Raw genomic sequence first — 24,467 nt, forward strand, 5'->3', positions numbered from 1 at the left:
ATGTAAACAAAGTGCTTGATACTTCATTTAAGTAAGTTTGAATTTGCCGCGTAATAACTTTGATGTGTATAAGTTATGACTTGTGAGTAAAACTACCAAGAGTTTCTATGGAGCTGTCTGTGAGATTGATGTATTGATACAGCATGCGAATTAGGTTATGAAAATTATATTGTAATTTGAATATTGAAATAATAGTAATTAAGAACTGGTGAAAGAATAGCTTTGAATGTTGTTTCTCTTTTAAGGTGAGTTAATTAATAACATTAATTAAGGTTAAAGAATGTATTAGTGTTAAAACTAGTTTTTGTAACTAAATAAAATATACTCTTGTCAGAGCAACTCAATTTTAGTTAGAGTTTTACTGTTCACCATAGTATCCAAGGATACATTAACACATTATATGTATTAAAAATTGTTGTTCAGTACACGTGCGGAACCGTCATTGCAACTTGTTCCGACTGTCAACTCTCACTTTCGGCTACGCCTCGGCTCGGGTAGACATTTGTCGGAACTCTTTGCAATGACAGGCTTTCCGCACTCGTAATGAAATATACTATTTCAGCTCTCCAGCACGAAAAGGGCGCTATTGCTACATGAAAACTTTGCTGCGAGCGTGAGGCAAAGTGATTTAAATTTCGAACCCGACGTGACCATCTGGGAATTACTCCACGTTAAAAAAATTAACAATGCGATCCGGTGCGTTTTTAAACTCATTCTAGCCTAGCGTATTATCTCATTGTCACAAAAATTTATATGTTACTTATCGAAATTTAGATTTATAAATTTTACTATTTCCTTTTTAAAGACATATTTAAAATAAATACTAGTAATATTATCTTATTTGTTTCTCTTACTTATAACATATAACACTTTTCTCGCTAGTCGAGGTGAAAAATTTTTTTGTGAGCAAATTTTTTTTGTCTCGTGCCTTTAAAACACTCACTACCTCTAACCACTAACAAACAACTATTTATATTTTAATGCGTCATTATCGTTTAGTACTAATGCTTATGAATCTCGAGTGGAAAGTCTATTGTTATTTTGAAGAAGATATACAAAACTAGTTTGTATGAAAATAAGTGTTGCGTAAGGTCGAGAGCTGGGCGTACATCCCACGATCAGATCGGGAATGAACTGCAAAGGGACAGGGACAAAAGATTTGTAAATAGTGGAGTGTAACTTACGATATTGTCGTCGGTGGAATGTTCCCTGATGCGTTGCAGCTCCCACTTGAGCGCCACCTCGGCCAGGTCCACGGCCAGGCGCCGGTGCTCCAGCGAGGCGCTGCCCGAGAACCCGAGCCGCTGCATGGCCGCCACCATGTGGCCCACGAGCGCGTGCCGCACGGGGTAGTACACCTGCCACGGACCACGAGCGTGCTTCAACGTTATACTCTAATCGATTATAAAACATTTTTAAAAGGCACTCATTAATTTTCTTTGGAATTCCCTTGATGACAAATAGTTGAAAAAACAAATGGCACCTTCTGATAGAAGAAACGGCATGGGACAATCTCACAATTTAAATAATAGTTTAAATAATAATTTAAAAAAACTTTAATAACTACAATATCGCAGTAAAAATTCAAAAATAAATTTTAAATGTGCAGACTACATACCTTGAATGAGAAAGGCGTAGGTACTGTGATTGGTGGATGTTGTGACTAAAAGCCCCAAAAAAAAATATTGTAACAACAGAGAAGAGAACAAATTAGTCTGTTCATTGAACAGTGTAAGAACGTAGTTTTTGTGTTTTATTATTTCCAATTGTTCCAACATATTTAGGAGTTATCCTTTTTCCTTATTGTTAAAAGCAAAATTCAAAAGTTGTCTTTGTTTTCAACTGCAGTATATCAAGCATATTATAATGATTGATCTCACCACCATAACTGAATTGGATAAGATGGAAATTGCATCTGTGGTTAAATGTGACATAGAAAAACTAACGAATCACTTTCAGATTGAATACAATAATATAATGATTGTTTCCCAAAACATCGTCAGTATCTACAGTAAAATTCATGACTTGAAATTGAATCTAGTCTCAGGTAACGTTAAACCAGACTTGATTATTCTAACATAATGTAGAATTCAAATCAATAAGCCAATCCCGTACATTGACGACTACTCCTCGTTTCACACCAATCATCTTCTTAACCAGAATGATGGGGTGGTAGCTTACATTAAAAATTCACTCAAGGCAAAGGCTAAAGAAATCAAGCTACGTGATGCATCATGTATTCAGTTTGAAATAGGAGAACTTGTTGTCCTCGGTATTTACAGATCACCGTCAAACAACGACGCTACTTCATTTATAAATTCATTATGTACACATTTAGAAACCTTTGAAAACTACAAAACGATAACTGTAACTGGAGATAAAAACATTAACCTTATAGTCAAAGATAATGAACCAGCTTTTAAACGAAATAATAGACACTTTTATCTTAATATGTTAGCAACTTTTGGTATCATACCTGGACATAATTTACCAACTAGGATTGACAGCTGTTTGGACCACATTATGATCAAATTAAATAAAAATACCTGTCGTGCTCAAATAACCATTTTAAATACCACAATAACGGACTATGCCATGATTGCTTTACTCTTATCAAATATAAAAAGTACTAATAACGCTCCTAAGCAAGTAATTAAAATTGATTTTAATAAAGCTCTCTCAAGTCTTAATGAAAAGAATCTACCACAATTGTTATTATGTGATGATTCAAACCTGTTAATTGATCTCCTCACCAAAGTGGTTAGAGAAGCTTTGCATGAAAACTCCAAATCTTTACCGATCCCTAAAACAAAACGAACCATCAAACCATGGATGACACCGGGCTTATTACGCTGTATCCGAAATAGAAACAAACTGCAAATAAGATTACGGTCTGATCCTGATAATGATGTGTTAAAAATCACATACAGACGGTACCGTAACTATTGTAATAACCTAATAAAAAAAATTAAAAGAATACATGAGAGACACTTATTACAAACATCTGCTAAGAACTCTAAAAATTTATGGAATACTATTAACAACATTACCTATTCGAAAAACCTGAAATTTGACAATTCGCAACTACTTAACGTTAAAAAAACACCTATTGAATCAATAAATTATTTAAACGATTATTTTGCTTCTATTGGAAGTGGCTTAGCCAATCGAATTACTATGCCAGGTGCCATCATGTCGTTAAGGAAACAATATACGATATTGATGCTAGTCCAACAAACTCTTTTGTCTTATTTGACACAGATGTCGTGGAGGTTTAGTCCACTCCCATGAACTTAAAGGTTTCTAGTGCTTGTGGCTGTGACGGAATTCCCACCAGTTTTATCAAACTGGCGAAAAACGAACTAGTGCCTATAATTACTCATTTTATAAACCTCTGCTTCGGCAAAGGTGTTTTTCCCAATGCCTTGAAAGAAGCTATTGTTACTCCGGTGCACAAGTTGGGATAGAGATGATATTGCTAATTATAGACCAATATCAGTTCTAACGCCATTTACAAAAATCTTAGAGAAGATAATTAATAAAAGACTTATCCTTTATCTTAATAAATACAATATTATATCAGATTATCAATTCGGTTTTAGACAAAATAAATCTACTGAAGATGCAATAACAGCCTTGAGTACATTATTAGTTGAGCAGCTAGATAAAGGGAATAAATGCCTCACCGTATTCCTTGATCTAAAAAAGGCTTTTGACACAGTCTCTGTCGCTATCCTTTAACATAAACTGGAACATATAGGTATAAGAGGTTCACCTCTTGCACTTTTTAAAGACTACCTATCAAACAGAAAACAGCGTACTAAAGTGGGTCAGTATACAAGTAAGTACTCTAACATTAGTTTTGGAGTTCCCCAAGGAAGTGTTCTGGGCCCAACACTTTTCCTTATTTATATTAACGACTTACTTAAAATAAAAATCGGAAATGCTAAATTATTAGCGTATGCTGATGACACCGCCATTGTGTTTTCGGAGAAAACATGGGAATCAATTCGTAGTGCCACTCATAAGGGACTTACACTGGTTGAACTTACTCACCTTAAATACACAAAAAACGAAATATATATGCCACTCTATTAATATATCTACGCAACCACCTACAGACTTTAAAATATACATACATAAGTACTATTGTACCCTTGACGAATTTTGCTCCTGCCCCACTATTGATAAAACTTTTTCCATAAAATATCTTGGCATATATGTAGACTAACTATCTATCTTGGCACCTTCATTTAGAATCAATTATTAATAGAATTAGGAATCTAACCTAGATATTTAAAAAACTAAGGCATGTTGCTTCTAAGCCTTTGCTTAGTTTAATATATACTTCTCTGGCACAGTCAATTTTAATTTACTGCATTCCTGTCTGGGGTGGTGCCACAAACACTAAATTCTTAACTGTGGAAAGATCACAGAGAGCCCTTTTAAAAGTGACATATCTAAAGAAAAGACTCTATTGTACTGAACAATTATATAAAGACTGCGACGTACTATCCGTTAGAAAACTTTATGTCCTTCATGTTACTCTTAAAAGACATAAAAATTTAATCCCTGATCCTTCTTACCTTTTGAAAAGAACAAAACATGTTATTATTAAGCCAACTAGTGTAAAGACCACTTTTGCAATGCGACAGTTTATGAAACAATCAGAACATGTTTATTTATTTTATTTATTTATTTATTTATTTATTTATTTATTTATAAGAAAAGGCTTACCAACTAGACACACAATTAATATTATGACTACTTATAATATAAAATTTCTTATATTTATATTTGTATATCTAACTTATAGGTATGCACAGCGTTGCCTTCATTTATTATTGTAAGTTAAGTAATACTACTACAATATGTGTTTACTATTACTAAAAACTATAATTTTATACATCCAAATTATAAGGGTTCAAAAGCGTATTTTTTAAAATTCCAAATGTATTAAAATTTATATCTATACTACTATTACTATGGAATTTACTGTTATATAATTTTGAGATAAGTTGGATAGGTGAATTATATATAACCTTATTAATGAAAAACTCAAGATCTATACGCGTAACAAAAGGAATGTAGACGAAGTTTAACTACTTGGTTGAAATCCATGAATTATGAGGAAATGGAAGAGCTATTTAACTACACGGAGTAAATTTTAGTTATACCTTCTTGATAGTACAATAAGTCGTGTTTTACGAAAAGTAACAATGAAACACACCACACACACGCACACATGCTCATACACACACATACTCAGTTACATACACATACACACACACACACACACACTCAGACATCCTGTTTGTATAATATTTTTTATATTTTTAGACCTAATTTGTAATCCCTAGTTTTTGGTACTGTTAATTTTAATTGATATGGAAGAGCGTGGCCTTCTGGCACAGGTGTTTCTCACTTAATAGAAGGTCACATCCACTATTATGTTTGTACCATTTTTGTTACAGAAATAAATATTTTTTCATTTTTCATTTTTGTAACATATACATAAAATATAAAACCTACAATAATTGTTTCCGAGTGAATGTCGGGCATCAATTAAACGTTTCGCAAATTAAATTGAGACTTATTCGTCTACATTTCACGCATGAATGACCTTATTTTGTAATATGTCTAGATGACGGTCTGTCCACAGCTCACCTTGTAGTGGCGGACCACGAGCTGCAGTATGTGGAAGAGCTGCTGCACCGAGTGGCCATCCTCCACGATGATCTTCTTGGTCCAGTGCGTCAGCATGGTGTTGCCGTCCTCCATCCTCTGCGGCATGGCGGGCGTGAGGATCTCCAGCGCCTGCCGCACCACGGCGCGGGCCTCGACCGCGTGCGCCTTCAGCAGGCTGTGGAACACTGCCAACAGACATTTATTGATGACGACCTCTATAGCCGAGTGGTTAGCGATCCTACCTATTAAGCTAGAGGTCCCGGGGTCAAATCTCGGTAGGTGCAAGCATCTATATGAATATGAATATGGATGTTTGTTTCTGAGTCATGGATGTTTATATGTATTTATGTATGTTTAAGTAAGTATATTGTATTAAATATATCGTTGTCTTGCAACCCATAACACAATTAAATTTGGGGCAAGATAATTTGTGTAAAAAGTGAGTCAATATTATTATTATTTGATAATCTTATTCCTGCAATACAATTTGTTCAACTATAAAACATATAAATAATCTCAATATGACCATAATTGGATTATATGTTCATTTTTTTTTAAAGATAAACGATTAAGTTTCCAAGAGATGCCAACTATTTGCCCTTTGTAACACAAGTGACTGACCGTTCACCAATAGTGAAGGTCTGTGAGGTGACAAGATAGCATATAAAATACCTTGGGTATTATTAATTTAATTTACATTTTATTGGCAATGTTTAACATATTAGAATTCATTCTGTAACATACTTACCAATAAAGAGCCAAAACCGATTATTGATAGTCTGTGGTAGTCTGTTATGCGTGGCACAGCACTGGTGAGCCACCAGGTTACCACCTATCAATACGAAACCTAACAGGCGTGTTAAAATTATCAACCTACAGACAGACTATAGCTGTACCTTCACTATTCACACTAACTGGTAATGAAATATAAACTAGAATAGACTAATAATACTAAATAATACATCACCTTGCAAAACAATTCTCTTGTGAATAGCGAACTTCGCTATAATGTGGCTCAGTAATAAATGTCCGTGGTATCTGTGAAATCATAATAGATTTAAAATTAATTAAAAAGGTTGTAAAGGTTCTTCTATATTGACGAACTGTTCCAAATACATCCAGGCTGTGGCGGTTTCTAACGTGGACACAGAGCGGGGGACGGTGTTCGTGAGCCAGCAAAGCTATCATAATATCGGATGAAGACGAGTCTCAAACAAATTTATGATGTCCAATTATTTCTCGTTGTTGACATGTTCGTTCGTTCAGGTTCATTGACAACAACTACAACCAGTAAGCACATGGATTTACTGTACGAGTAATTCTTTGTTGTAAGCGAGTCAAGTGAAATGAGCTGGTATTGGGAGACGCCAGGCAATCTTTTATATTAATCTAAAACGACTTTACTCACATTTATCTGTGTGGGTACCGACTAGTTCCGGACCATTCGGAGGTCCATCATCAGGGTGAGCGTAGTGGGTTCACGGTGATGTATCGTCTCATACTTGTTTTGGTCCGAGACTAGTCAGTATCAACTACGACATACCGTGAGTGAAGCCATTTTAGACTAATAAAGATTATATATCACGAAAGTTTTAATAATTTTAGCACAAAGATGGTGAGAGTTGTTACCTAGTGGCCGGATCGACATAGTTCTTGGCGAGCAGGCAGGGCCAGGCGAAGGTCATGAGCCTCCGCAGCTTGTTGCCCTGCTTCTTGTTGTTGGCGTCGTGGATGTGCGCCGACGCCTGCTCCAGCAGCAGGCACGCGAACTGCAGCAGCGATATGCGCACCGCGTCCGAACACGCGAACGGATTCTCTGGATCTATCACCTGCTGAACAAACGATGCTAAGGAAAATGATCACCGCCGCCCACACTCTCCCACAACACCAGAGGAATCACAGGAGCGTTGCCGGCCGCAAAAAGCTAAATTCATATTTTTTATTGTTTTGAAATAAAACTATATTATAAGTTGATCCTTTAACAGATTATTCCACTTGTAGATAAGTATACTTAAGAATTCGATGGAATATAAAAAACGAGATATATAAGGAGTCGTAATAGTTATTTATGCAGCTGTTGTGTAATAAGGGGTATTAAAACACGAATGTGAATTTATCTCACGAGGCGAAGCCGAATGTGATAATAGTATCACATGAGTGTTTTAATACCTAATTATCAACAGTTGCACACAAGACTTTATCTACACCCAAAATATGAATCCTTTAAAAGATTCTGAAACAGTTAGCTTACTGCTAACATTAAAACAGCCAGTCCTAGTAGTAACCTAATATCATTCATTACTGATTATATACAAATAAACTGAGTATTAATGAAAGAATTATTTATTTTAGTAGTAATTTACATTTTGTATACTGAAATAATTAAAATTCACTTGAATATTATGTTCTTTTGGAAATTAATCGTTCATTTTTTGTAAACAAAACAATAAAAATATCGAAGAAAAATTGCGGGGATTCGAATAACCTACTATTTTTTACGGCGCGCAACGTTCTGGTGGTGTGGAACGCGCGTAAACCAAAATGTTCTTTTTTTGAAATTCATACAGATACCACGCATCCGGCAAATCCGGTCTGTTTAAACTCTCTGAGCATGAAGGGATTGAAAAAAAAAATAGGAGTGTTGTTATGAAATTCAGTACAACATTACAACACTCTTTTGGATGATTTAATGGTTATTAGAACATTGGGTGTTTTAATGTTGGCAATAAGCTAACTGTTCCAGAATCTTTAATAGAGAATTTAAAGCATGGGTGTAGATAAACATTATAAAACACATTCGTTCCCAGTGTGTCGGGTGAACACACTTGCTTTCACATACATTTTAGTTAACATTGCCGCTTATTTGTTCGGTTTACATATTAATATGTTATTTATTTATAATTTAAACTTAAAAAAAATACAATCAAAACTGAATTGACATTTTATAATTAGAATTTTAAATGAATAAAAAACAAAATATGAATATTGTATAAGGGCGCAAAAATAGAAGAGCATATAAGTTTTACTAACATTGTTTATAAACACAGAAACCACATTGTCGGGGTTGTCCTGGTAGGGAGCGGGCGGGCCTCCCACAATCTTCTCTCCCTTCTCGAAGCTGACCGCGAAGCACGGGATCAGGATCATCTGCAGCACCTTGGCCTTCAACTCCTGCGACATGGCGTCGCTAGAGAAGTGTTCCACGAATCGGAAAAACGCGGAACGCTTCCATTCCACGGAATACTTCTGTGCCACTGTGTTCTCTAAGAAATCACGCAGGAACTGAAAGAAAACCAGGTCAACCTTAAAATTAAAGAATCTAAGTGCAATGCATTGCTGCACCTTATCTTTGGTTCGATTCCAAATTTTATAAAGTTAGAGTATATTTATTCGACATAATGTTATCATCCGTTTCAGACACGATGTATTTGAAATAATCTGAGCAGATAAATAGACCACAGAAAAAAAAAACAATCAATTTATTTTTATGTAATGTTATGTTACTGAATGCATACAGGTATTTATGATTATTATAATCAGTTCATTAGGGTTTTAATATAATTACCTGGAAGTCCGGTATGAATCGATCGCAAAGCGCTCGCAACAGTTGGAACAACAGATCGATATTGGATGGATGGTGGCAAAAATAATGGAGCAATATTTTCACTATCAGTTTGGGTTCCCTCCAGTGAGTACAGTCCACATTTTCTACTTTCTTGTGCACCTCCTATGATAAAAAGGATATTAATAAATAAGATTTTAATTTATTATAAAATATCACTGACTTTCGATCAAACTGAAACTATAAGACGTGTTATGGTGCTTATTTTCATATTTCTTTAAAGTCATGGAGCATTTTAGAACTTACTAAACCATATTACTCTTGCCTTTTGTAAAGCTTCATTCTAGTGCATGTTTGATGGAGGCTAATGGCTAATTCGAGATTAATAATGTCACACTTACATGGTACTGATCGTTACACCAGATACGTTTGAGTAACTCGATAACGTCATGTTGAGTCGACAGCCACTGCTCGTCAAACTTGATCAACATCCAAATAACCCTCACACCTTGGAACTGCATCTCTGCTTTATCCACTTGAGGCATGTTGGCTGCAAAATATAAAATATAAATTCAAATATTTTAACTAAAAATAGTATAGATATAATATCACGCAAGTCAAAAAGTACTCAATTTGCCTCAGACTTGAGAAGAACGAGCAAAAGAACCACAGCGGCCTTTTTTTTTATAAAACTGCGGATTATAAGTAATAAAACATTTATAATTAAATAGCAACACTCTATGGTATCATTAAGAATTTAATTTATGTTATCAATATAATGATATTACCACAACAACGTTTTTAAACAATTCTTTTAAATTTATATTATTATTTTCATATAATGTAATCTTATATATAAAATTCTCGTGTCACAATGTTAGTTCCCGTACTCCTCCGAAAGAGCTTGACCGATTCTCATGAAATTTTGTGAGCATATTGAGTAGGTCTGAGAATCGGCCAACATCTATTTTTCATACCCCTAAATGTTAAGGGTGGTCCACACGAAATTTTCTTTTTTAATTTTTTTGACAATTTTTTTTAAATTTGTTTGATTATGAGTAGTGATGGGCCGAACATGAGTTTCACCGAATACGAACATTCGGCCGAATATTCGGTTAAAGTTTTACCGAACCGAATATTCGGTACATTTATTTTCCTTCAATTAAGACCTGATTATAATATATTATTCTAAAGAGTTTACACAGCAGCTTAATCCCAAAACAGCTAAATAGTAGATACCTATATTTTGTATTAAGTTATTATCTTTTTACCAACCTACTTTAATTGAAAATAAAGCTTCAGTGACGACAAAAACAGAAAGCTATACTCTAAAATACTTGCCTCATTACACTGTACACTCAAATCATGATAATACACGGGTCAATAACAGTAAAAACTTTGAGTATCACTTTGCCGAATATTAGGTGATCCAGCCGAATATGAATATTCGGTAAAGCTGTCGAATATGCCGAATACTGAATATAAAACGAACATTCGGCCCATCTCTAATTATGAGTCAGCATTAAAAAATACATACAACTTCAAATTTTCACCCATCTACGATCAACAGTTACTTTTGTATCGCGATTTTAATATCGGCAATACAACGTTTGCTGTGTCAGCTAGTAACTTATATAATTATTAAATAGTTACCCAGAGCTCCACCAGTATTGGCTGCCAACAATTGCAGCAGCCTCTGTTTCTTAGTGGTCTGCAAAGCCTCCCTGAAGGCCGGGCCAGCTTCTTCATTCTTAATTAAATATATCAGAAATCTGCTCCATTGCTGCTCTTTTATATTATTGTCGCTCATTATAAGATCCAGTGTCTCCTTAGGATACCTAGAAAAATAATTGTTATTGCACATGTTAAAAACAAATTTTATGAACGATGCGGGTCTTGAACCCGCGACCTCTCGCATTCTGTGCAAGCGCACTTCCATTGAGCCAAACGTTCGAGTGGCGTCACCTTTGTATGTCTTTGTTAAACGCTCAGGTTGTGGCTTCATCTACACTATAGATGAAGCCACTATTTTGATGTAGGTTGTAGATTCTACAGGATCTATTAACAGTTGTTAACCTGCTCAACCGCAACATTTGCATTGTTCGAATTAAACACATCGAACAGAATTATATTACAAATATTGCTTAGTAGATAAAATTTATTATTTATAGCCATGTGTTGCCTTCAGTAAGGCAGTACGCGGGTAACCATTGATCGGGCCGGTCCTACTTACCATTAACCATTCGTATATAACCATTACAGGACCGGCCCGAGTAACCATTTTAACCATTATTACCAATGCATAGTAGAGATGCAGTAGGCGTATAACCATTTATCAGGCCGGTCCCAGTTACCATTAACCATTCGTCTATAACCATTACAGGACCGGCCCGAGTAGCTCCTGTGTCGCGGTCCTTCGAGAATAGTTCGGTTCGCGAGTGTTAAGAGGTATTTTCGTGAATTCGAAGCAAGCCAGGGACATAGTAAAAAGTCTTTGTGAGTGTAGCTGAAATTTTTCAAGAGCTGTCGTAAGGAGTTTATAAGGTCAGATCAATCTATTTTAATTAACTTTTTGTTTATTTTAATTATGAACACCATGGAAAATCTTTCTATGAACCAAACAGAGATATTTGACACTTTAACCAAATTATTAACCAACATTAAGAAAGATGGGTCCGGTAGAAAAAACTTAGGCTACTGTAAAAGACGTTTGGAAATGTTAGAAAATTATTGGAGTGATTACCAGAATGACCACAGAAAAATGTACGATTTGGGTCAGTTGGAGCATGTTTATCTCACCAAAAACTGTTTTGAAACAGCTGAAGAGCTGTACCTTACCATAAAAGGTTTAATTAATAAGACCATTGAGCAGTTGCGTAAAACAAGTAAACAAGAAATTATGACACAGCCAGGCAGTAGCCGCCATAGACCAGAGGTTGAAGCAGTACAGCGACCTTCTTTGGCCGGAAACGAGAGTAAGCTGGACGAAATGATAAGAAGGCAAACCATAAACTTTAGAGCTTTCATGAGAACAGTATATTGAAATAGACCAGATACAGAGTAGGTGGGAATTTGAAGATGCCTTTAAGTCCTCACAATCTCGATGGAGTATTATTGATAATCTTCATTGAGAAATAGAAGGGGAGAATGGAAGATATTTGGTACCAAAATGAATTTAATAGGTATGAAAAAATATATAATCATATGAAAAAGTCGATAAGCACTAAAATGTGGTCGCAGTCGCATCGGGAAAGATCGACGCCACAAATGGAGATCCCAACTTTTAATGGACAATACCACGACTGGGTCGCATTTCAAGATTTGTTTACCGAAGCTATTCACAAAAATGCTTCCATATCAAGTGCGCATTAGAAAATTGACTTCGATGTCGCACCTTCAAATCTAAACAATTTGAAATATTATTATAGTGATAACCCTTACTTCTGGTATTAATTACACAAGTTTGAATCCCGCATCGTTCATAAATTTTGTTTTTAAATTTAACTTGTTTAATTAATCCAGGAAGAGAATGGGAAGGGTTATCACTCTAAAAAATAAGAAATTGTTTTAATTGTGATTGGACACACAACATTTCACACCAATTATTCGTAAGTACATTAATTAAGCCATATATTTAAAATATTTATCAATTGTTTTGCATGTCATTAGAAGTTAATATTATTTATCAAGGTATAGTGTCGAGACGAGCTATAAGTTCATATAATGGTACGTTCATAAATGATTCGGCCAGGACACTACAATGAAGTGGCTGCTCTTCAACGGACAGTATTCATATTACACTATCAATATACTAGCGTAAAGCTGTCTATACAAAGCGTTCGAGTGAAAAACATCTTTAACGAAGATACAACCAGATATAAAAGGAAGGCGAATATTTTGAACGTGTAACCGATTTTTATTAACAAGTCGTAAACAGTCAGCCAAGCTTGGCATTCTCGTGGCTCCTTAATATTTCTAATATTAAACCATTAACTAACGCACACAAATCAACGCATCATCGGACTGTTAGGTCTTCTATACGCTAGTATATTCTTAGTAGATGGTATTTATAACATTCATTCATTCTAATTAGACGCTAAAAACGATACGAGATAATGTAATTTATAACTCTGTTTTTTACGACAAATATAGCAGTAAAAAAATTACCTGAGAAGGAATTTGACCAAGGGATCTCTAAAGGGTGAGCCAGCCTCAACCATGAGAGATTTCTCCGTGTGGAATATAAGCCGACACAGCACATCAATGAATCTCGGCGACGCGGCAGGTATTTGATGGAAGATACCAATTAGAATTATTATTTTCTGCTCGTTTTCCATGTTTTTGGAAACACTTTGAAGGAAGTTTCCTCCTAAAAATATAATAATTTTATTTAAAATAATATTTATAAAAAATAAATTATTCTTTACAAGTTTAAAGTCAAATCCTTTTTTTATGAAACCTATCCTACTAATATTATAAATGCGAAATTTTGTGAGTGTGTGTGTATGATTGTAACGACTTCACGCAGAAACTACTAAATGGATTTTAATGAAACTTTACAATAATATAGCTTACACAGCAGAATAACACATAGGCTATAATTTATAAAGATACTAGCCGCTCCCGTCCGCTTCGCTCGGCGAATGTTAAAAGGAAATAAATTTTTTCATCCTATTACAAATACAATAAAAAAATATCATGTCGATACGATCAGTGGTTTAGGCGTGAAAGAGCCTAAACAACGACCACTTTCATTATATATATATATATATATATACGAGGTCTGATCAAAAAATAACCGTTATTTTCAAAGTTTGTGAGTTACGTATGCATTTTTTTTCTGTTATGTTGGAACACATGTCTGTTATATATGTTGGCAATATCAGCCATATTGGATTGTCAGTTTGTTTTTGACAGATGAAAAGGTTAGTCGTGTTTTGGTGTGCTCTTCGATTTTTAACCGGCATTTTTGCGGCATCTACTCTTGACGCTGCGGTGAGGTGCTGCAGGTTGGCACCTTAACAGGCATTTACGTGGTGTGCTGATAGACGCGCATACTTTGGTATGTTCTGGTGGTTTGGCACGGCAACGTGTACGGTGAGAAATTTAAATTTTGTTTAACAGAGGAGCATAGTGCTCATATCAAATTTAATAACATAAAAGGCGTGCCCGTGCACCGTGATGTTTAATTATTGTAGCAGGAGGAAGACAACATTGTTTTGTTGAAGGGGGCGGTTGCGTCCATGGCACTCACGTACTGCGAGCTTGGCATTCATCGTGCTTGATTGCAATGATGGCAGCTATTCAACGTGGGCAACGTAGCCGAAAATCGGACTTTTAGTCTCATGACCTAGTTGCGTTGCAGTTAGTGGAAGCTGTTCAGTTGTTCGAACTTATAACTGGCGAACGGCTGGGCCGATTTTCATGATTATTAATTATTTGGATTTTTCTCCGTCCCGAATAGCAACATAATATAAAAAAAAATGTAATTTTAAGGAAACAATAAAATACTTTCTAATAATGATAATCTCTGGATCTATTGAACCGATTTTAACATTTCTGTTACCAATATGAAGCCACATTTTTTGTGAGTGTCATAGACTATATTATATTAAAGGATTTAAAAATTAAATAGAAAATAATTTTATATCTTTTTGAAACAGCTAAATCGAACCTGCAGTAATTTGATGATTTGTGATATTTTTAAAAGAAGATAGTTTTACCTCTATTAGTTTGTATGGAATAGTCCAACAATTTCTTCAGCAACTGCAGTAGCTGTTCACACAGCTTCTCGCTAAACGTGGAGGGGAACAGCTGCGTGAGGTACGACAGGCGCTTGGCACCGTTCACGCTCAGGTTGCGGTGATCACCTAGCGTGAGCAGCAGGGGCCGCATCACCGGGTGCACCATGTCCATGTCTATTTGGAACCCAGAGAGGAACTTCTGCATGCATTCAAAGCCAGCCTGTACAAACCATTAATTATTAACCATTAAATACATTAACTTATGTTATTAGACAAAAATAATATAAATATTATGTATTGTTTTATAGTCTTTTAGTACCTTCCCGCACCTAAATCTAGCGTCTCTAAGAAAAGTAAGCCACTAACAGAACTATTCTTAGTAAGCAATATGGCGGTTGATAGTATGACGCGAGATCTCCAACTGAAACATTATCACAAAAGTGGGCAAATGCGTTGTTTTGTAAAAATAGTAGTGAACAATTTAAAAAATGTGTTGTTTTCAAGCTTAATTGCAATTTCAACCTATTATAGCAGCTATATTTACGTGAATTAAATTAAATTTGGTATGTAAACAAAACATGATACCTAGGTTATTTAAAAAATACTCAATCTACATGAACACGCTTGAAAGATGTTCTTCAAGATTTAAGTAATTTGGTTCACTTATACTTGTGTATCACTTATTCAGGGCTTTATCTGGCAAATTGAAGTCTCTCCTCAAGCCGAAAAAGTAGATTGTGATTATATTATATATTCTTTTAAGGTATTGTCATACATAAAGGCGAACCAAACCGAACTGAGAACATGGAGAATGCGAACCGAAGCGGAGACGTCAAACTACAAAGTAGGCAGTGGCTCAGCAAACGGGGAGCGGAGCGTAGCTGACCCGCGCTACTCGTGTCAAGACACTCTCTGTTTTACAATTGGTTTTGTTTTACGTCGGTCAAACAAAGCCAGCTGATACCACTATCTCACGCTGGTCGTTGGTTTGTCCTGGCGTGACACGCCTTACAGTTCGCCGCGTATTCGGTTTACTTTGACTCTTCTTTGTGACTAGATACAAACAATACTATGCATAACAAAATGAAAACGCTTCGCCACGCTTTTTGTTCGCTGTCTGTTTGACAATATCTTTAGGGTTTCCTGTCTAGTTGTTAATAAGTGCGAGATGATGTGTATAAAATAATATTTAAATGTAAAGTTAATCAATAAAAACCCTATTACCAATGTTAGTACACAGTATGTAGGGTTATGTTATTTTTAAGGGGTATCTAATAGGTTCGGTAAAACATTATTCACTAAAGTTATTCAATCTTGAGCCGATGTATAGTGCCCAAAAGCCTCCTATATTAGCAAATCACATTAACATAAAATACAAACCTGTTGTAACTCAGGGTCATTCTTCTCTAGGGACTTGTACAGCACTTGGAATATCTTCTCCCTGCAATGCTTCTCCTGTATGTAGTGGCAGGTGGCTAGGGCTCTGAGGGTGGATATACGCAGCGGGATCAAGTTGACTCCCTTGTAGCACGGCAGCTTACCGAGCACAGTGTCCTCAGCTTCACACAGAGATAACAACTCACGGAAGAACACTTTGTGTTCGTTTATATTTAGATCTGTAACAACGACAAAACAAAAAGGTGCTTTAATATTATTATTTTTTATGGAAAACGAGGACAAACGAGCGTACTGCGCAGCTGGTGTTAAGCAGCTCCTTGAAAACCGCACTGTAGAGGACCGCAACACATCCAGATGGTGGGGATGAGATCCTAACTTGTGGCGTCTCGTGTGTAAGGTGAAATACGGCGGCAGGCATAGATGCGGTAGAGGACACACAATGAAGCGATGCCTCTATGCAACGTCAATTGACTGTTTCCCCGACAATTCGAGCTGCTCTGCGTTGCACGCAGTCAAATAGGTCGAGCTGATACTGGGGTGCGCTAGACCAAAGATGACAGCACTCCATGTGTGGCCGGGCCTGTGCGTTGTAAAGCGCTAGAATGTGGGCCGGCTTGAAGTATTACCTTGCTCTGTTAATGAGGCCCAGCTTCTTCGAAGCTAATTTGGCTTTGCACTCCAGATATGGTTACGGAATTGGCAATCGCTCGAGATTTCGAGACCTAGAATTCCGATACAAGGCGAGGCTTTTAGGGAAGTGTTGTTGAAGAACGGTTCCGAGCAATAGCCTTCGAAAACGACCTGTATGCTGCACCCAGTGAGGAAGCTGGAAGTCCACTTGCATCTCCGTCTTCCAACTCTCGGGAAGCCCAAATGATGGAAGTTTTGAGAGGAGCGCCTTGTGCCATACACGATCAAAGGCCTTCGCTATATCCAGGCTAACTGCCAGGCCTTCCCCCTTGCTTTTGATAGCCGCCGCCCATCTATGTGTTAGGTAAACCAGAAGATCGCCAGTCGACCGACCAATCCTTAAGCCGTACTGTCGGTCGTTGATCAACTGGTGACTTTCTAGGTATACCAAGAGAGCTGCGGTTATTATGCTCTCCATGAGTTTGTAGAGCAGGGAGGCAATAGAAATAGGCCTGTAGTTTGCCGTATCCGAACTGTCTCTTTTTTTTTGGATCGGATGGACAAGGGCTGACTTCCATGAGTCAGGGACTACGCCTTTTGAATATGAGTGCCGGAATAAACGCGTTAGCACCGGCGTCAACTCAGGGGCAAACGTTCTAAGCACGATTGGAGAAATGCCATCCGGCCCGCTCGACTTCCAACGAAAACAGAGCTCGCCGAACAGTTTTTTGTCTGAAGTTAAGGCTCTTACACCGCGGTCGGCGGTGATTTTCCGTTGTCGTCAAGAGTCGAGTTGGAGGCAAAAAAAGCGCACAGAAGATCGGCTTTCTCTTTTGTCGTATGGGCCAGGATGTCATTCCTCATGTGCAACGGGGGCAGGGATGGCTGGTTGAAGTTACCAAGAGCAGCTATCGACAACGACCAGAACTTGCGTGTCCAGTCGGGTACCTGGGAAGCTGCTCGCACATTTTGACAAAGTACTTGAATTTGGCACGGGCGATTAGCCGCTTAAAGAATCTGGAGGCATGGTTATATTTCCAATTTAGAACTTTCCAGTTCGGATCCTTTGAGCCCACCACCGCAACCCAAGTTTGATACGCCTGTTTTTTTGCTGTCAGACACCAGGGCTGTGATCTGCCAGCGATCGGTACTACAGAGCTTTGTATAAAAATATCCATGCCCTGTAGTAGCACATCGGCTACTGCAACGGCACAGGGACTGGGATCATCCGAAGGAAAACAAACCTTGCCCCAAGGGTAGGATGCAAAATAGGAACGCATCCTATCCTAATCTGCTGACTTGTTGTGCCAAACGTCGGTCGCTGCTAATCTGCTACGTGGGCGTTGGATAGGCACTACACTCCTAATCAGGCAATGGTAGGACGTTCCGAGAGGGGCATCGACAGAGCCCTAGTGACTGTCGGAATGTGAATATTTATCGTGACGTCACCAAATGGCCCGACGGAACCAGCGTTGGTGTTCAAATCAGCGAACATGCGGAATTGTTTGTTTATTGTTTGCCGACTAATGTCCGACTACGATAGTTGCCGGATAGTCAGCTTTACCGATTAGTCGGCACATCTCTACTCATTGTGTATGGGTTAGGCCTACGAACTCCACTTGATCTACTCTCAATTTTAGAATAAAATATTTTTTGCTTTGTTATATAAGTTTACTTGGGAAATTTTGCGAAATTGGACATTCGAATATTTATAAATTTTATGTTCTTTTTTCAAAATTATAGAGCTAACGGTTTTAAAATTCGTATACGCCAAACACCGCAAATTGAAACGTATTATTATTATTGGAGAAATAAGCACTTAAAGCTATAGATCTATTGTGCCCCCTACATGTGCGCGGACGCATACCCTAGCGATGACTATGTTCGTTGTGATGAGGCAGTTGGACAACGTGTAGAGAAATTTTCCCCTTGCATAGTTAGAGTTGTTATTTGTATCTAAATAACATCCTCCAGGCCTATGATCTTTATGAGGCGCAGTATCCTCAGTGGACACAAGTGAGATAGGTCCTCTGGCTGGATATTGAGGGCTTTGAGGCAATCTGCCCTCATTGCTGCATTGGCCTCACATTCCAGAAGGATGTGTTTAGGCCATTCGTAGGCCTCTTGGCAAAGTCATCATAGCCCTGATTCACTGAGGCCTATTTTTGCCAAGTGACTTAAATTAAAACGTAGTCGGAAAGAGAAATTGATTGCTTGATTGGTAGAGTCGATTTACCATCAGAAAACAGACTGTTTTAAAAAAATATTAGCATCAATACGAATGAAGAACGTCATCTTTTTTTATTTAATAGTATACAGATAATATTTTGTATACAAATAAAATAGGTAAAGAAATATTGTGGATACGACACTACGGAGCGGTAGCGGAGTTACTGGCTCCAGTGACGTCACTACACTACATTCACTCGTATGGTGACAGCGGACCTCTGACCCGGGCCTTCCTAGCCTTTAATATTAAAATAATGTGCAAACAAAAATAACCGTAACTTCAAAGTACTCGCTTAACTCCGTTGTGCGGCATATATGTTAAACCCTCATTGGTTTTTTCTGTATTACTTTTTGTATAAGTTTTAAGTAATTTGATGGGCTTAATGAAATTGTTCATTACCTAATGTAAACAATCTCGGCTTGAGTGTAGTGCAGAATGTGGTGCCGTCCATGAGCCCCATCTGCGCGTTGGCTGGCTGGTGACGTAACAAGTGCTTCTTGGGAGGAATGATCTCAGCCAGTACATCTCTGTGAGGGTCCATCACCTCTGTCACCGTCTTGTTTTGAAGCTCAGCTATAAGTTCCAAAGACTTCATTGCCTACGAGATAAAAATAATCAGTGTAAATATAATATTAAACGTATTGATTTTTGTGAAAAAGACGTCCTTAAGTTCTAGTTGCTTGCTCTGACTTCACTCAGGTTAAATTAAATAGTATAAGACAATCTCTAATCACTATAAAAAAAGATAGCCAATATTACTTGCTGTGACTACTGTAGCTAACTAGCTACCCCGTTTTTCGAAAATCGAGTGTTCATGAGATCTCGACGTTTTATATATTATGTGTGTGTGTGTATGAATGTTTGTAAACCTCTTATAACTTTCGACCGATTTAATCGCGATTGCCGCCATTCGAAATGGCTTGACCAAACTGAGATGTTAAATACAATTTGGACAATCAACAAAATTTGCGAAATCTAAAAACTACGAAAAAAATTTAAAAATGTCTTTTTAAACGGTTTTACCGATCGACTGAAAACTTTTTTGAAAGTCGGTTCATTCATTCAAAGTTGTTGCGGTTTAAAAATTTATTAAATAGAGTTTTATTTAATTTTATTAGACTTAAAAACATACAACAGATAACGCTTTAAGCTCGAAGAACTCAAAATAACACAAATTATATTTTGGAGCTCGTCATAAGTACAATCAGGGGCATGCAGGGGTTGGATTAGCAAGGTAAAGTAGGCAAGAAGATTAAACCAGTCCTAGTTGTGCTTTAATCCGACGTCGCGACGCTAGGTTTTGAAGTCAAAACATTGAAGTTGTTTGTGTTTCGCGTATAGTTTCCTAAATTATGTAATCAATAGTAATATAATTAATTTATACAAAACAATTTTATATTGATATGATTATGTTATATTAAACACTTGAAAAATATTGAAACCGCTTTTTTACTAGCTTCACAACTCGTTAAAGTTTAGTTTTTCTAGTGTAGCTCCTATAACTAGGCACGCGCGGTTTTTTTTAAAAAAATATTTCTGTTATTAAAATTACCTATGATATAGATATTTTCATTTTTACCGAAATTTTATTGCAATCACTGTGTCGATTTTTCATGCATTTATGATGTTACATAAATTTAACATTGTACAAACAGTAAACACAAAATCGAAACACGGATCAAATAAACACAAAATGGCCTTGCACTTCGCAGCGGAGCGAAACATTATAATCTATTGCACATGGGAACGAGTGAGACAGATATGTGATCATTGATTATTGTTTACCTCGCGAGTCGCGACTTAACGAATTAAGATTTAGGCGGCGGGCCAATAATAGGCCAGTAAGCTAGCTTACCTTACGCTGTTAAATTGTGAAGACATGTTTTTGGAACATTTGATATGTAACAGCGCACCTTCTTATGTAGTCGTATGACTTTCAAAGATATGTAATATATGTGTACCTAATATTTGTCTGTAACACTGCATACCAAAGGTATAGCGTAAGGTAAAAGAAGTTTGCTTATAGAATAATAGAACCAAATTAAACTGATTTAACTTTAAAACTAGTGCTATATAATTTTAATTTAGGTTTTTATTGAACTAGGCGGTGCCTATTTTCCTATATTGAATGTGCGACCCTGAGTACACTTTAAGCGTTTAGTTATGGAATTAGCGGGAAGTTCCAGGGATGGTATTTAGGGTCAACTGTTTCCCAATTTTTGATTAAATATTTGCATGACACTATACTCAATTTTGCACTATATTTTTCTTCTTAGTATATAGGTGTTCGGCCACGAAATCATTGTATGTAGTTTAAATTTTAAAATTGCAATAATTTAACAAACGGTATCGAAAAATTTATTGTACCCGAATGAAACCAGATGAAACTCGTGTTATATAATTGTATGTGAAAGTCACCTGTTGTCTAACTAGTAGATGTGGACTAGTGACTTGCAGAACAAGCTCCTGTAACACATCGTGCAGCGCCCGGCTCTTGGCGGCCGCGACCTCTCCTTCCAGCTCCGCGCTCTGTCCACTGGGGCCGTTCACGCACACGCGCAACAAGCGCTCCAAGTTCACAGTGGCCATGTCTAACGCCCCTGACGACACTTCACCTGTTAAATCCATCATCACAAACAACACTGCCTTTAAAAACGTGAACACATGCTTGTACACCCATTCGGGTGCCATTTTCTCGAACATGAACTTAACGGCGATACAGCCTCCCAGCTTGGCGTACCAGGCGCGCTCGTAGCAAAGCGCTGACATTCTCTCCGCTAGGTATTCCATTAGCGGCAGCTTGCAGGCACGTTCCTTACTTCCGAGTACGGTCGCTGCCGTCTCTATCATCAACACGAGCGCCAGATGTCCAGGCTTACAGAGCTCTTTTTCTTCGTGTCCCATTACAACCGCAATCGCATCTACCAATACTAAGGCGTCCAGGCCTTCTTTAGGACCACCAGACCCGGCAAACGGGCCGGCCTCCTGCGCTATTGCTACTAGAGTATAATGACGGACGAGTGATACCATCGTTGGCAAAACGTGATGACGCAATTCTTTAATAGCCGCCGCGACAAACATGCCCGTCAGCGCCGTACGATGTGTGTTTCTAACAATAGAATTTGAACATTTATAATAGGGCCCGCTCTGTGCAGGAATCTTTCCCTCCGTGAAACTGGGATGGTTGAAAAGTTTTTGCAGCGTGGCGCGATCGTCGTCTAAATTGAGAGACGCTGCTAAGTAACATCGCAGTACTTCCCAACATTGGCGCCGATAAAACGGATCGGTTGTACTGGATTTTAGCGCAGAAAATGCTGTCTCTATAACCTTGTCGACCTCAAAATCAATGGGTTTGGCTTGATCTTGGAAATACGTCAGTATAGCGGGCGGAGGCGCGTCAGTTTCGCGATACTCCAATCTTTGAGGTTCGATCATCATCTTTCGATTCCCGCCACCAAATTTACCAAGTACTCGAAAGGCTATTCTAGCAACTTCGTTGTTTTGTAATGTCCTCCACAGAGCCTGCATCAGATCCGCCCTAACTGGTTGAATATGCTCGTAAAGAAAATCTGGCTGTAGATTGTCCACGCACAACTCTAAAGTCCTCAGACCTTGTGATATAAGAGTGTGGGACCCATTGAGAGCAGAAACTAACGGGTCCATTAACATTGGCAGATATGGTAATAGACTACTCAGTCTCACCGGCACAGTTAAGCATAGTTCAACAAACAAATCCTTCATATGTTGCTTGTGCAATCCGCTTTGTAGACGATTCAGACCTTCTAACAAATTCGGAAGTAGAGGTAGGAATTCTTGATACAATAAATCATGACTTCCTCCGCCGATGGAGCGAAACAGTGCTCTTAGAAGCAAAAAGTAATTATAAGGTTCCTTAGCTGTCATAGCATAGTCCATAGCTTTGTTGACAATACTATGTAAATGGGGCCGTAACATTTGTTCATTTTCAGTAGGAAACAGTGACACGGAACCAAATACTAATTTGAATAACCTGAGATAAAGATTTGATCTCTCTACGTTTGATCCCATTTCCTCCATTCTTTTAAGTAAATATTCTACGAGCACAGTAGCAAATATTGGTGATGTTGCCGGATTCGACAGAAATGTGTTAGCTATGACTTGAAGCGTTGTATTTTTATTGATTCTCTCTACCATGTGAGAAATGGTGGCGGTAAATATCTCTTGGAAAGTTTGTGGGTTCATCATTGAAAACTGCAAAGAAAATTAGGAATGAGACATAAATCTTTAATACAAATGAAATTCCAATGTACAAGTTATCGTTTATCGTGTCGCGTCATCAACAAATGGCTTTCATTTCAAAATTCGTATAAAAATATTTCAAATCTGGTAGCAATATAATAATGATGATTTAAATTTTAGGCCCTTGTTAGTACAAGGTTTTTATTTTAACAACCTGTACCGATTTAAAAGAACGTAAAGCTTATTTTATATTTTATTCTGTTATTAGTCAGCTACGGAAACATACAATAACTGCATATAAATAGAGAATACTCACAACTCCACTGAAATGTTCAAGAACTTCTTTCTCCTCTTTGGTCCGCACATTGAGCTGTGCGGGCGGGTGTGTCGGGAGCCTAGGCGTCGACAGAGTGTAGATGTCGAGCGACTGAAGACCCCACTTCACGAGCCTGATGTACACGAGGGTCTCGCGGGCGCTCAACTGTTTCTGACCCGTTATTGTAGTAGTGGCCGTGCCTTCTCCGTTCGTTGTTGTCTGAAGCAATTGTAATATTTTTTTACATCCACAATCATCGTATACATGCTTGGGCCTACCGGGATTCGAACCCGGGACCTCTAGCTCAGTAGGCACTGGGCTATATTGATCGTCAATTCTCATAGTTATCGTGTTTGAAGTAGTCATTAATTCACGTGATAGTAAGAGATCGATAAAATTCATATTAGATTTTAAAACAAGTGAGTATATTTACACGAGTGTTTACAAGTCACTGTTAAGGTTATTATTATCTTGGATCATTTATACGTCTTCATAGACTGTGACAGCTGTGAACACGCCGAAAGTTGCCTCTATTATCGGCAAACACCAAAACAAAGTGACTGACATAACGCGAGTGTAAGACGTAGCTGTCGTGCACAATAAGGTAATTAACCTGGCCTCTTGTCACGCGTTGCCTAACAGCAAGAGACTCTGTCGAGACGTATAAATGATCTGAAGTTA

General features: G+C 37.5%; 1 protein-coding gene across 1 annotated transcript in view; it reads right to left on the reverse strand.

Annotated features, from left to right (window-relative positions):
• LOC126972621 (transcription-associated protein 1) overlaps positions 1 to 24,467 on the reverse strand; it is a 111,001-nt gene that overhangs the window by 71,579 nt on the left and 14,955 nt on the right. The window contains exons 9-22 of the mRNA XM_050819466.1: positions 23,787 to 24,005; positions 21,671 to 23,482; positions 19,652 to 19,850; positions 16,375 to 16,610; positions 14,974 to 15,214; positions 13,418 to 13,619; positions 10,904 to 11,088; positions 9,652 to 9,800; positions 9,254 to 9,415; positions 8,719 to 8,970; positions 7,318 to 7,517; positions 6,656 to 6,726; positions 5,668 to 5,873; positions 1,185 to 1,358 (exon numbers count right to left, since the gene is read on the reverse strand). Coding sequence (XP_050675423.1) covers positions 1,185 to 1,358; positions 5,668 to 5,873; positions 6,656 to 6,726; positions 7,318 to 7,517; positions 8,719 to 8,970; positions 9,254 to 9,415; positions 9,652 to 9,800; positions 10,904 to 11,088; positions 13,418 to 13,619; positions 14,974 to 15,214; positions 16,375 to 16,610; positions 19,652 to 19,850; positions 21,671 to 23,482; positions 23,787 to 24,005 — 4,308 coding nt within the window. The remainder of the gene's footprint in view (positions 1 to 1,184; positions 1,359 to 5,667; positions 5,874 to 6,655; positions 6,727 to 7,317; positions 7,518 to 8,718; positions 8,971 to 9,253; positions 9,416 to 9,651; positions 9,801 to 10,903; positions 11,089 to 13,417; positions 13,620 to 14,973; positions 15,215 to 16,374; positions 16,611 to 19,651; positions 19,851 to 21,670; positions 23,483 to 23,786; positions 24,006 to 24,467) is intronic.

Source organism: Leptidea sinapis, chromosome 27 (genome assembly GCF_905404315.1).
Source record: "Leptidea sinapis chromosome 27, ilLepSina1.1, whole genome shotgun sequence".
NCBI classification, from domain to species: Eukaryota; Metazoa; Arthropoda; class Insecta; order Lepidoptera; family Pieridae; genus Leptidea; species Leptidea sinapis.